Source organism: Myotis daubentonii, chromosome 8 (genome assembly GCF_963259705.1).
Source record: "Myotis daubentonii chromosome 8, mMyoDau2.1, whole genome shotgun sequence".
In the NCBI taxonomy this organism is placed as follows: domain Eukaryota; kingdom Metazoa; phylum Chordata; class Mammalia; order Chiroptera; family Vespertilionidae; genus Myotis; species Myotis daubentonii.
The window spans coordinates 39342352-39357113 of record NC_081847.1 but is presented as its reverse complement, the minus strand read 5'-3'; the positions used below and the strand labels follow the sequence as shown (position 1 = coordinate 39357113).

The following is a 14762-nucleotide window of genomic DNA, read 5'->3' as shown; positions in this document are numbered from 1 at the left end:
TCACTGAATCAGTCACTTCTCTTCTCAGTACCAAGCACAAAGAGCAAGAGCCAGCTAAGGGCTGTTTTCCTTCTCTTCCTTCAAGCATGCCCAAGATGCAGTGCCAGGTCTCTCACTAGAACCCAGCAGGTCAGTCACAGCACAGTCTTTGAGGAGCTTCCTGGATTACAGGACAAGACCATAACAATAGGCAACAGGGCCCGTGCCTGAGAGTCTTAAGGGGCAGATATCAGAGTTTCTAGTTAACTAATCTAGTTTCCTCATTTTATGGACCAAGAAGGAAAATACAGTCTGGCAAAGTTAAATAAAGGGTCACACAGTTAGTTAGAACCACAGCCTGATTCATTTCTCAGTTGATTTCCTAAAAATAACCCCACAAAGGTACCACCATCTACTTGATAGGTTATTAAGCCTAAATAAGAGAGCCCAGAGCGCAGCACTACTAGGACTGTGGCAGGTTTTCACGGAATGATGACTGTCTCCAAAATTTTCTCCTAGATCTCCAAGACCATCTATTCCCTCTCCCATGGCCTCATTTTGCTGAATTTTGATAGAAAAAAGGCCAGCAATAGGGCTGTTTACGGCTGATAAACATGTTTACGGCTGATGATTGGTCAAAATCAATCTGAGCTGAACTGAACTCTCTGCTTGTTCTAGATCTCTAGTTCACAGTTTTTTGCACTGCCAGTCCTCCCCTTGCCAGACTTCCTGTTGTCTCTGGAGAGTTGATCTGATCAGAGACGTTATCATTGGAAGCTACTACTAAAGATAGTCATATCACTTTCCCAGTGGTTCTCAACCTTCCTAATGCCACGACCCTTTAATACAGTTCCTCATGTTGTGGTGACCCCCAATTTCATTGTTACAAATTGAACATAATTAAAGCAGTGATTAATCACAAAAACAATATGTAATTATATATGTGTTTTCCGATGGTCTTAGGTGATCTCTGTGAAAAGGTTGTTCGACCCCCAAAGGGGTCGCGACCCACAGGTTGAGAACCACTGCCTTAAACCATTCCAGTTGGAAAACACTAGGCCAAGTAAATTTGAGAAAGAAAACTTGTTTTTTAATTGTTTTATTGCTTAAAGTATTACAGAGTATTACATGTCTCCCCCCCCCCTTGACCTTCCCCTAGCCTCCCTTACCCCCCAGTGTCTTGTGTCCATTGGTTATGCTTATATGCATGCATATAAGTCCTTCGGTTGATCTCTTACCCACCCCCCCCCCCAACCCTCCCCGGCCTTCCCGCTGTAGTTTGACAGTTTGTTCGATGTTGCTCTGCCTCTGTACCTATTTTTGTTGATTAGTTTATAATGGTCTTAATTACCCATTTATTTTTATTTTTTTATGTTTCTCATTGCCTTTGATCATTTTTATTCAAAATTAGCTGTCCAAAGTGATTTGACCGTTATGGAATAAACAAATGTAAGTTTATGCCACAGGCTTCTTTTCTTCTGTGTTGGGTTTCTTTTCTGCGGGCTTCTTCTCAGCTGCTGGTTTCTTGGTAGCTGCAGCCTTTTTCCCCACCAAAGGCTTCTGCTTCTTAAGGCCAACAGCCTTCTTTCCTTTCTTCCCTACCACAGGCTTCTTGCCTGGAACCCCCTTCTCATCTGATTTGGCTTCTAGTGCTGCTGCTGTTTTATCCACCTGAAGCTTGTGGTTCTTGGCCTGATGAAGAATGGTGTTCCAGCGCATGGTCTTTGCATATGGGTTTAGCTCCAACGTGATTCTCAGGCTTTTCAGTGGATCCTTCTTCAGGACTCTGCGGCGAATCTTCTTGCGTGGTGCTCGGAGGGCTCTTTGGATCTGTGGGCTTTTCAAGATTCTGCTAAGGTCTGTATTGAGCATCTTGTGCATGGGAAGGTTGTAGTTACTCTTGCGGGAGGCAGCTCTATGCCAAGTGCCATACAGCTCATCTAACTTGCGGAAAGCACTTTCAGTCCAAATGCAGAAACGGCCCACATGCCCTCCAGGTGCAAGTTTCAAAATGTTCAGTTTGCTTACATTAAGCAGAGTAATTCCAGGGATGTTTCTAAAGGCTTTGATGATAACGTTGTCCTCATTATAGATGATACAAGGTCCCCTGCGCTGGATACGACGACAGTTTCTCATTTTGCCCTTGCCAGCCCTCATTTGCTGAGAGGCATAGACCTTTTTTATATCATTCCAGGCCTTAAGTTTCTTAAGAAGCAAAACAGCCTCCTTGGTTTTCTTGTAGCCTTCAACTTTATCTTCAACCACCAAAGGAAGTTCAGGAACTTCCTCAATACGGTGACCTTTAGACATGACCAGTGCTGGTAAGGCTGGGCAGCAAGGGCAGAGCAGATGGCATATCGTTTCTGTGTTGTGATTACTTTGCGGTGCCAACGGCGCCAGGTTTTGGTTGGTGCAAACATGCGGCCCCCACGACACATATTTCCAAAAGCACCCTGGCCAGAACAATGAGTTCCACCACCTCGGACTCTGGGAATTCGAGCCACAGCTCTGCCAGTACCCCAGGACTCGGCACTGGTTTGATGACCTGCCAATTCATTGACAGCATAGGGCTGTCTGTTGTTTTTGTGCAAGTTGGTGTGAACAAAATTCACAATATCTGGTCGAATGGGAGCCTTGAACACAGCAGGCAAAGTGACATTTTTGCCAGATGTTTCCCCCTTTTCAGAGTACACAGATATCAGTGGACGAGCACACGCCATGGCGGGGAGAGGAGAAGGACACACTACTCTCTACCCGGCGGCTCCCACAGGAAAAGCGAGAAAGAAAACTTTTATCTAACAGAATGAGCAATGCAAAAGGTCCTTCAGATACCAACGCCAATTCTATTAATCACTATGAAAAAAAAATCACCCAAACTATGGGACAAATGTTAACTTTGACAAGACAACCAAATTAGTCAGCCAATCAGCTCCTCATACCCCTCCTTAACTCTCCCCACACTTAAAAATAACCATCCAACCATGTGAATTCCCTAGTACAAGCGTCTGTTAGCCTCCAGCAGAACTGTCAATGCTCATAAATCCCCAGCCTTCCAGATTGTACTGCGGCTATTTATTGGGGGGAGGATTCAGCAGGCACTAGACAATAGCAGGAAGAGATTGGCCTAGCGGTAACTACTCTGGTTACAGCATCGCAATTCATGGCAGCATTTTGCTGGGAGTATGCACCATCAGGGAGGAGAAACATAAAAAGGGGAATCTGGGCTGTAAATAGTTTATTTCGGCAATTCCTGATGTTAGCCGAATCATACTTTAATACAGAAATACATGAAAGCACCACTCCGGAGGTGACATGTGTTGCCATCTCATTACTCTTTTCAAAAGGGTCTTCCATCAGAGAGACACCTCGCTACAAATTATAGTGAAGAAACAAAACCTGCACGCAGAGACTTATTAACAGGCCAGGGGGAAATGGAACCACCAGGATTCAAGCAAGAGAACCAGTGAACAAAGGCCATCAGAGATCTGGGGTCTCTGGGATGCTTTTCCATGCACAGAAAATACAAAAAAATAGAAAAGAAGAAGGTAGTACTCTTCAGCTAAGAGTCTACTCCTCGAATGCACAACAGAGTTTTAAAAGTAGCTCTTTTTTCCACCATTTCTCTTAATGCACCTAAATTAGTCTGAGTTTTCCAGTGAATCCTACCTTCATGTTCCTTCTCAGTGGTTCCCACTTTCTTGATCTTCTTGGGAGATTTCATAAAGAGGGGAAAGATGGTTCGTAAGCCAAGAATGTCAACAAACTTATGGCAATTGTCTGTGCCCTCGGGCCCAATCATGGCATGGTCCAGCACTTTCAGGGCACTGCTCCTCGAAATCTTCTTTTCTCTGGGAACAAAAGAGGTTTCATATAAAGCATTTCATACGGATGTTCTAGTCTTAAAAAAAAAAAAGTGTTTTTACTACAGTACTCATTATCATGGGGAAAAGATAAAGAAAAAAACAATTTAAATGTACACCAATAAGAAAATTATTACAGTATGGTACATCTACACAAAACATTACACACTTGTTAATAATTAAGAGAATCTATAATATCATGAACAACTTTTTAAGGTCAGAATGATAAGCATAAAAGGTAATACATGGAGCTCCAGTGGCGCAATCGGTTAGCGCGCGGTACTTATAAAAGGTAATACATTAAAAATTCGATATGAAGCCATTACCTCAATTATGTGAAAAATATGCATTAAAAAATAGATCAAAATGCTAACAGAAATTATTTCAAGGTAGTAGAATTATGGATCACTATTACTCCTTTTTCTTTCTTTATAACGGCATATGGTATGTGATTTATATATGTATCAATATATAATTCACAAATCATACAATTCAACCACTTAAAATGTACAATCAAATGGATTTTGGTATACTAACTGCTATGTTCAACCATCACCAGTCAATTATAGAACATTTTCATTACCCTGACAGGACATCCCCTACCCTTTAACTGTCACTCCTACTTCCCCAACCCCCACCCCATCTCATCCCAGCCCTAAGCAACCACTAATCTATTTTCTGTCTCTATGGATTTACTTATTCTGGACATTTTAAGTAAATGGTATCATAAAATATGTGGACTTTTGTGACTGGCTTCATTCACCTAGCATAATATTCTCAAGGTTCATCCAGGTTGTAGCATGTATCAGTGCTTCACTCTTTTCTATGGCTGAATATTAGTTCATTGTATGGATATGCCACAATTTGTCTAACCATTCATCCATTAATGGACCTTTGGGGTGCTTCTATCTTTTGGCTATTATGAATAATGCTACCAACATTTGTGTATAAGTTTTTGTATGGACATATGTTTTCATTTCTCTGGGTATATATATACCTAGGAGTGGAATTGCTGGAGTATATGGTTACTTCTATGTTTAACCTTCTGAGGAACTGTCAAACTGTTTTCCAAAGTTCTACCAGTAACGTACAATGTTCTGATTTCTTCACATCCATGACAACACATATCAACTGACTTTTTGGTTCTAGCCATCCTTGTGTGTGTGAAGAGGTATCTCATTGTGGTTTTGATTTGCAGTTCCCTCATAATTAATGATGTCAAGCATCTTTTCCTGTGCTTATTGGCCACTTGTATATATTCTTTGGAGAAATGTCTATTCAGATCCTCTGCCTACTTTTTAATCAATTTAATCATCTTTATTACTGAGTTGTAAGAGTTCTTTATTCTGGATACAAGACCCTTATTTACAAATATATTTCTTTTCACTCTAGGAACTGTCCTTTCACTTTCTTGATAATGTCTTTGAAGCACAAAAGTTTTTGAATTTTGATGAAGTTCAAGTTACCTATTTTTTCTTTTGTTGCTCACGCTTTTCACATGACAAATCCAATGTCATGAAAATTTACATGTTTTCTCCAAAGAGTTTAATAGTTTTATTTCTTACATTTAGTCTGTGATTCATTTTAAGTTAATTTTTGTTTGTGGTGTGAGGTAAGGGTCCAACTTCATTCATTTACATGTGGCTATCCAATTATCTGTTCCAGCACTATTGTTGAAGAGAATATTCTTTTCCCAGTCAATGGTCTTGGTATTCTTGTTGAAGTCAGCTAGCCATAGACAAATAGCTTTATTTTTGAATTCTCAATTATATTCTATTAATTTATGCCAGTACCACAATGTCTTAATTACCACTACTTTGTAGTTTTTAAAATTGGGTGCTTTTCTTTTTCAATATGGTTTGGTAATTTCTGGTCCCCTGCAATTCAAAACTAATTTTAAGATCAGCTTGTTAATTTCTACAATGGCCAACTGTGATTCTCATAGGGATTATGCTGAATTTTTAGATTACTTTGGGGAGTACTGTCAATTTAACAATATTACATCTTCTGGTCCATGAATATAAAATGCTTTTCTACTTATTTGATCTTCTTTAATCTCTTTCAACAATGTTTTATAGTTTTCAGAGCATAAATTTTATACTTCTTTTGTTAAATTTACTCCTTTGTATTTTATTCTTGATGCTATTATAAATGGAATTATTTTCTTAGTTTTACTTGTGGGTTGTTCATTGCAAGTGTATAGAGATACAATTGATTTTTGTATATTAACCTTATATCCTGCAACCTTCCTAAACTTGCTTATTACTTTCAATAAGTTTTTAGTGGATTCCTTAGGATTTTCTACATATAAGATCATGTCATTCGCAAACAGAAGTAGTCCTACTTCTTCCAAAAAAGCTCCCTTCTATTCTAGTTTAAGTCTTTTTATCATGAAAGGTGTTGGATTTTTGTCAAATGTTTTTTCTGCATCTTATTATTCCCTTTTTCTATTTTTCAGTATCTTTCATTTTTCCATAATGAACATTCAGTACCTTTTAGAATTAGAAAAGATAAACTATTTTCAAGAAAAAACAAAGGCAATTCCCCCACCCACCCACCCCTGAATTCATAGGTCACAGAATAATCCTGCCACTGGCTACTACTCTTGGAGATATTTCTCAAAGGATTATCATTTTCCATAACCTTACACTGTTTTCTTTAACACTCTATGAGGTAGAGGGCAGTAAGTCAGTCATTTCATATTTTAGTATAGCTGGTAAATCAACCAACCAAGCCAATATTCAATGTTTACTGAGCCCCTACTCAATATTGTGGTGAGCACAAGAGAAAAACAAAAATTAAGACATGGCTGCTGCTTTCAAAAACACTTAATCTACAAATATTGAATGGATACCTCTTTTGGGAATAGGACATATCAAGTCCCAGTTCTCATGAGCTTAATTCTTACTGCAGGAAACAAATGGAAAATCAAGATATTGATAGTGGTTAAGTGTTATGGAAATAAAGCAATGTGAAAGAATGACTGGAGAGGATTTTTAATTTAGGTAATTAAAGAAGGCCTCTTAACAGGTAACATTTGTATTGAGATCTGAGTGATGTGATGAGATGAATTTGTCATACATATTTTAGGGGAAAAACATTAAAAGCAGAAGGAACAGCCAATACAAACATCCTAAGGCAGAAATAAGCTGGCATGGCAAAAAAACAACACCACCACACCAAAAACACAAAAAAAACTCCAACACTCAAAAGGCTGGAAGCTTGAAGAATACCAAGGAGCAGTGTTCTGCTTAGATCAGAGACAGAAACATGGGCCATGCCTTCTAGTCTTGTAGGACACAAGACAGCCTCTGATGAAAGAACTGATTCTAGGAGCTAAGAGACACTTGTACATGTTTGTTCTGAGACTATTATGTGTTAGGAGGGAGGGAGGGAGAGAGGAAGAGAGAGGGAGAGAGAGGGAGAGAGAGAGAGAATTTGGGGGAATATGGGGAAAGACATACATATGCAAATATTTGAAAAGAGGTGAGAAAGTAAGAGGAGTAAGAGGCTACTCATTAGTAAAGATAAGAGAGTCCATCAGCTTGAGAAAAGCCAGGGTAAAATTTTAAAAAATTATTATTTTTAATAATATTGCTAATGTAGACAGTCAGCTGGAGTGCTGCGGAGTCTCCCCCATTGACCAAAATGGCACAGGTGGAGGTTCTCACACCAAGTGTGCAAAAAGATGAATGGGTAGAATCCGAGTATACCAAAAGCCAGAAGGATGGACAGGGCCCTAACATGCCAATATGGATAATTTAATCATATTTTTAGGGTGTCAAAAAACCAATGGTAATGAAGAGACTAAAGATAAAAACAAGGGGAGACCTAATTGATAGAACTAGGCAACTGGTCAGTCAGGCAAATGGAAGGCAATCCTGGTAAAAAAGGTGGTAGTAACATAATCCAAAGATTCCATTTGGATTTCTTACATGAAAGCCAAATTCTTACATGAAAGCCAAAGAAAAGGAATCAGAAATAACATCCCTTCGAATAGTCTTTAGTAGAGGAAGCACTATGAAAACGCTGCACTATTAAAGTGTTAACAGTGCAATCCTGGGTCAGACAAGCCAGTCAGGATTGAGTCTCAATGAGTGAAGGAAGGAGAGTAGGTAAAAATCTTTCCAACAGTACCGGTTGGTGGCAAGACTATCCTTATTTACCTGAGATGGTTCCATTTTTACCACTCAAAGTGCCACATCCCAGGAAATCTCTCAGTTCTAGGCAAACTGAGACAGTTCGGTCATCCCACTTGGTGCCAACCTCAAACACCAAGATGTATTGTGACTATTCCTGCCCTTATTCCCCTTGCTGTGGGACCAATCAAAGCAATCCACAGATACTCACTTATGACATTCAATCCAACTACTGAGTTTAAAAGAAAAAAGAGGCTACTGCTAAGCACCTGCCTTCGTGCAACAGGCACTACACTAGCTGTTGAGAATTATAAACTCCCTGTCGTTCAGCAATTAAAGGACAGATAAATAAAAATAATTTCAAAAGCTTGAAGCAGTGAAAATTAAGTCCAAGGAGGTGGGAGGTGGAGACAGTTAACTTTATCAGGGAGAAGTTAGTGAATGTGTCCAAATGGAAGGTGATATCTGAGCTGAGTCTGAAGAATGAGTATTTGCCAGGCAGAGAAGAGAGAGCAATGACACTGGTGGCAGCGGTGGGGAAACAGCATCCGCAAAAGGTCCAGAAGGCCTGCAAGAGCATGCCACCTGAGGGAACTAGAAGTCATTTTGAATGACCACTGGTGGAAGACGACTGAGGTGGTGGGCAGGAACTAGATGTGCTACCAGGAACCTGGGCTCCATGCCACACATGTTGAGAAGCCATGAAATGTTTAAGAAAAGAAGGGCATTAGACAGATACATTTCAGATAGCTTTATCTGGCAGCAGTGTGATAAAGGGATGTGGAGCTTTGGGTAGGGAGGACAGTAACAACAGGGTAAGTGAAAAATGACAAAGGGCCCAGCCAGCGTGGCTCAATGGTTGAGCATCGACACATGAAAAAGAAGTCACTGGTTCGATTCCCAGTCAGGGCACATGCCCTGGTTTCGGGCTTGATCCCCACCCAGTAGGGGGCATGCAGGAAAAAGCTGACCAATGATGTTTCTCTCTGATCGATGTTTCTATTTCTTTTTCTCTCTCACTTCACCTTTCTCTAAAGATCAATGAAAACATATTTAAAACAATGACAAAGGTTCTGACAATGGTCAGGGTATAAAAAAGGCATATTTGTGAAACATAAAGTCTTAAATATCAGGAGCAGAGTAAAGAGGCTCCAAATTTAGCAGGTTCGATTTTCTGCATCAAGATGAAATTCTAAGAGAAAACTAGACAAAAATATTTATTTGCTTTCACTGCAGCTGGACTTTAGCAATCTACTTTATAAACTTGAATTTACAAAGGTTATGATTAGGACAGATAATCATGTAAGCAGAAATTAGGAAACCAAGTTACAATATCCTTATTGTTTAGACACTCAGGAAAAGGCCTCTTGAAATGAATGACAGCCATGTAACAGGGCACCTTCAGTTACCATTCAGCATACATTCAAACCATTTCAAAAATAACATGCAATTGTTTGAAATCCTGAGGGCAAAGAACTCTGGTTTAGTCAAGTCTTTTTTTCTTGCCTAAGCAAATTTAACAAACAAAAGATTTTAAAAGCAAAACCCTTCTTCAGATAGGCAGTGTAAGACACGTTTAAAGGGGGGCAGTAATTGCATATTGATCACCATTTAGGCAAGCTGCATGGAGGTGAACTTTGGAATATTCATTGGGCTTAAATTCAGGCTTTTAGCAATCAATAGCTGTTTGGCCTGACTTTCTTGGGTTGACTTTATTTGAAATATTTATTCTGCTGGAGGACAAGTAGTTTATCTTAGTCTTGTCTGGGTTCATCAGGTTGTCGATCATGCCAGGACCAATGTGAATGCAAAAGCCTCCATAAATGTGGATGGTTGTGGGAAATAACTGGGAGCCATCTACTGCTCCCTATTCTGAAAAAGTGAACCTTCTGATGATGAGGAGGGGTGGGAGAGGGAAGTTAGCTTATTCTTCTATATTATACAAAAAACACTTTTGCATGAACATGCATTCTGAGTGTAATTTTTTGTTCATTTTGTTCTTTTATCAAATATTTACGAGGTACTTAACATGTGCCAGATATTAAGTTGAGGATGTAGAGACAGCCACAGCTCACACTTCTGAGGAGCTCAGTTCACAGGGGAGACAGACATGTAGACAATAAATATGCTGAGAGTAGCTAAGTATTACAGTGAGGTGTATAAAAAGTAGAATGTGAATACCAGAAGGGGGGCTGACTATCTCTGAGTCGAGGAGGCCTCATAAGGAGATGGTGCCTGAACCATGCTTCACTGAATGTCTTTCCTGTACAAGCAAAAAGGAAAAAGGTATTTCAAGCAAAAGGAAACAACTGCACATGCAAAGACACGAATAAGCATGGAACATTCAGGGAAGTGGTGCTTGGTACTACTTGAATAGAAAGAGCAAGAGGGCAGCAACAAAGCATGGAACCTGCTGATCTTGTGTATTGGAAAGATTACACTTGCCACAGTGAGTTGAGTTGGATAATATTGGGGCGGGGAGGGATCCCAGGGAAGCAGAAGAAAGGGAGAACATATATAAGAGGCAGAGAGAATGGTAAAAAAAAGGCAAAGTGATAGTAGACTAGGAATGAAAAGGACTGAGTTCAGACTGAACTTGAGGTGCCTATGAGACATGACAACAATGTCCAACTTTTTCTTATGAGTCTGAAGTCTAGGAATGAGATTAGAAATAGGGGGAAATTTGGAAGAATCATTAAATTTATGGGGAGTAACTGAATCAATGGTATGAATAAGACCACTCTAAAAGGGTACAGAAAACATGTACAAAAGAGGAATGGAACCCTGGAGCAAACTTATTTGAAGGACAAAAGACACAGTGAAGCATAAACTAATCCTGACAAGAAACTTGGATAATGCCATAAGATCATTTTTGCTTGCTTTCCAATGTACATGATAAAGTTCACTGCCTTTTAGCTTCCAAAATATAAGATCACGTTCTAGGATCCAGGATTTCTATGAATTAAGATAGCTTCAAACTACAGTGCCTAAAGAACACAGGTGCTCTGAGAGATTCTAAGGGATAGTCCACCATTAAATAGAATAATGGTGGTCTTCTATGTTGCCGGACACAATTTTTCAATTTTTAATTTCTATTCCCATCCATTTTTTAAAAACTGCTGGTACCAATGACTACTTGACTTATCTATGCCAGGAAACAAAACAAGTATGTATAAAACAGCGGTTAAATTTTTTGTTTCTAGGGCTAGATATGCAGAAAAAACACTCATAGCATGGCTAAGTCAACAGTAAAGTAAGACAAACAATCTGACCAAAAATAAAGAACTCTAGAGAGCACGGGTTGGCAAACTTTATGTAAAAGGCCAAAGTATTTTAGATTTCACAGGCCATACAGTCTCTGTGGCACCTTTCTCTTTGTGTGTGTAAGTTTTTATACAAGGGTGGGCAAAAGTAGGCTTACATTTGTAGTCTTGTATTATTATTAACTAGAGGCCCGGTGCACAAAAATTTGTGCACTGGGGGCGGGGGTCCCTCAGCCCGGCCTGTGCCCTCTCGCAGTCTGGGACCCCTCAGGGGATGACCACCTGCTGGCTTAGGCCCGCTCCCCAGGGGATTGGGCCTAAGATGGCAATCAGACATCCCTCTGGCAGCCCGGCAGCCCTTAGGGGATGTCCACTTGCCAGCAGGGAGCAGGCCTAAACTGTAGCCGGACATCCTTAGCGCTGCTGAGGAGGCAGGAGAGGCTCCCACCACCACGGCTGTACTGGCAGCCATCAGCCTGGCTTGTGGCTGAGCAGAGCTCCTCCCATGTGAGAGCGCCCTGACCACCAGAGGGCAGCTTCTGCATTGAGCATCTGCCCCCTGGTCGTCAGTGTGTGTCATAGTGATCAGTCATTCCCAGTCCTTCTGCTGTTAGGGTCAGTTTCCATATTACCCGTTTACTATATAGGATAGAGGCCTGGTGCATGGGTGGGGGCCGGCTGGTTTGCCCTGAAAGGTGTCCTGGATCAGGGTGGGGGTCTTGCTTGGGTGCCTGGCCAGCCTGGGTGAGGGGATGATGGCTGTTTGCAGCTGGTCACACCCCCTTCAGGGTAGGGGTCCCGCTTGGGTGCCTGGCCAGCCTGGATGAGGGGATGATGGCTGTTTGCAACTGGTCACACCCCCTTCAGGGTGGGGGTCCCCACTGGGGTGCCTGGCCAGTCTGGGTGAGGGGCTGAGGGCTGTTTTCAGGCTGGTGGGTGACTGAAGCTCCCAGCCTCTCCTTTTTTCTTTTTTTTTAATTCTGGGATTAATTTACCTTCTATAGCTGTCACTGGAGCTGAGAGCAGGCTCCAGCTCTGAGGCCGTTGCCGGCCGAGAGCAGGTACCTGGGTTTGTTTAGATTCTATAATTGAAACTCTGTTGCCATCACTGGCCGCTCTAAGCTCTGAGGCCGCGCTGGCTGGAAGCAGGTTTCTGGGGTTTGTTTAGGTTCTATAATTGCAACATTGTTTCATCCGGAGCTCAGAGCTGAGCTGCGGCAGGCGGGGAACGTTGACTTCCTCCATCACTGGCGTAAGCAAGCCTCATGTTCATGTTCGCTTCAGCTGCCTGGCTGCTGGCCGCCATCTTGGCTGGCAGTTAATTTGCATATCTCACTGATTAGCCAATGGGAAGGGTAGCGAAGTTACGGCTAATTACCATGTTTCTCTATTATTAGATAGGATTATTGTATTATTTATTTGTATTATAGTTATCCACCCTATATATGAATTAAAACCTTTAAGATATAAAAACCATTCTTAGCTTGCAGGCCATAGAGAAGCAGGACTCAGCCAGATTTGGCCCACAGGCCTTAGATGGTTTCTAGGCCTTTTTAGTTGCCAACCCCTAATAAAGAAGATAAACAAAGCTCAAATTAGGTTATTTAAAAAGACCTATAAAATTTAGAAATCTTTACCAACAGTGATTGAGAAAAAAAGAAAAGGAACAAATAAGCAATAATGGAAATGAATAGAAGGAGAGAAAACTACAGATACAGTGAACATTAAGAATAACTGCCAAAACTTGAAAAACAGAGCAGACAAATTCCTAGGAATACAGCTATGTAAATTTCCCTACTTGATTCAAGAAAAATGAAGAAGATTTTCTAAATGGATCTATAATCATTCAAAAACCAGAATCAATACTTAAAAATCTCCTCTTAAAGAAAATGCACTATTAAGTTCTACCAAACATTCAAGAGGGAAATAATTCCAGTTTTACCCAAACTCCTAAAGAAAACAGAAAAATAAGGAACACTATTCAATTAATTTAATAAAGCTTACAAACAAACAAATAAAATACTCTGATACCAGAATCTTTTAGAAAGTAAAATTACAGGCCAATCTCATGCCTAAATATAAATATAAAATTTATAAATACAGAATCCTAGAAAACATATAAAAAGATGGGCTTATCCCAGGAATGCAAGGTTAATTCAACATCAGAAAATCCATTAATGCAATTTTGACTTAAAAAACATCTCAATAAATACATAAAAAGCATTTGATAATATGATAGATTAAATCCATGATATGAGAAAGAGAAAAAAATGTTCTTAATCTGATAAGTGCTATCAAGAAAAATTTTGTATTCCTTTAACACCAGGGGAAGACAAGTTTGCCCTTATCACTACTCCTATTCAATACTGCACTAGAGGCCATTGCCAGTAAAATTTAAACATATGCAAATTAACAAATTATTAAAATGAAATGTGACAAAAAGTAAACTAGTTCCCAACTATTCCCTAAAAGAGGCATATAACTGATATTTGCTACTAAAAGTTTAACAACTAGCTCTCCAGGAAAAAAGTACTGATTTGTTGTTTGCCAATTTACATGGTGTAAATACTCCCACCATAACTGATTTCAAGTTACCAAAGTGATATTACTAAACACAATACTGGAAAGAGATGTGTACAATCAGCTCTCATGAGTTATACGAGCCAGTTCAAACACCTCACAGCTTATACATCCCTCCTCCCAACACAGACATCAGAGTTGGCCATGTGACTTTTTATGGCCAATAAAATGTGAGTGTAAGTAATATATGTGTTTTTAGAGGGGACATTTTTAATACTCAGCAAATCATTTAGTCTTCTTTCTCTGCCATGAGAGAGGCATTCCCATTAAACACTGCTCCTTCAGCCTGAATCCCAAAATAAGATATGGAGCAGAGCTTCAGGTGGCCACTGATGAATGCACCAGGAGTAAAAACTAAACATTTGTCATTGAAAGTCCTTTAGATGTTGGGGGTGTTATCCCAACAAAACCCGACTGACACATTACATAACAAAGTTGCTTAATAAAAGATCAATACACAAAAGTCAGTTGCATTACTATTCATCAGCAATAAATAGTCAGAAAAATAGTTTAGAAAGCATTTTTAGAAGTATATAATATATTGCTGGACTTCCACTTTGGGGCTAATGGGTTTATATCCCCTCCATAGATTAAATCCATGACATGAGAAAGAGAAAAAATGAACAAACAGGAGGACAAAAGATACAAAACAATCATTTCAGAAACCTAGCATCAGGCAGCACAGTACAGTGATTCCAGGGAGAGGGAAACACATGAAATGGGCTCAATTGTTTGAAGAGAGTTTCTAGGCTCAGGACAGGGGAGAGCCTGGGGAGACCAAGGTGGCCATTTGCACAGGACAGAGTGCCAGAACCAAGAGCTGCACAGAGGGTCCCCTTCAAGTGGTCAGTTGAATACTGGTTAGAACATGCATGTGAGGAAACTAAGGCTGAAAGAAGGGGAAACAATCCCTAGAGCTCACTGAGGGCTAAGAATGTTTT

The 14762-nt window shown here is 40.2% G+C and overlaps 2 protein-coding genes across 2 annotated transcripts in view; both read right to left on the bottom strand.

The window, feature by feature from the left end:
- The window catches only part of CTNNBL1 (catenin beta like 1), a 174890-nt gene that overhangs the window by 59732 nt on the left and 100396 nt on the right, over window positions 1-14762 (bottom strand). The window contains exon 11 of the mRNA XM_059706115.1: window positions 3646-3827. Coding sequence (XP_059562098.1) covers window positions 3646-3827 — 182 coding nt within the window. The remainder of the gene's footprint in view (window positions 1-3645; window positions 3828-14762) is intronic.
- LOC132239607 (large ribosomal subunit protein uL4-like) lies at window positions 1334-2766 on the bottom strand. Its single transcript, XM_059706117.1, is given in 2 exon segments — window positions 1334-2309; window positions 2312-2766. Coding segments are annotated over 2 exon segments (1263 nt in total). The 5' UTR covers window positions 2700-2766; the 3' UTR covers window positions 1334-1434.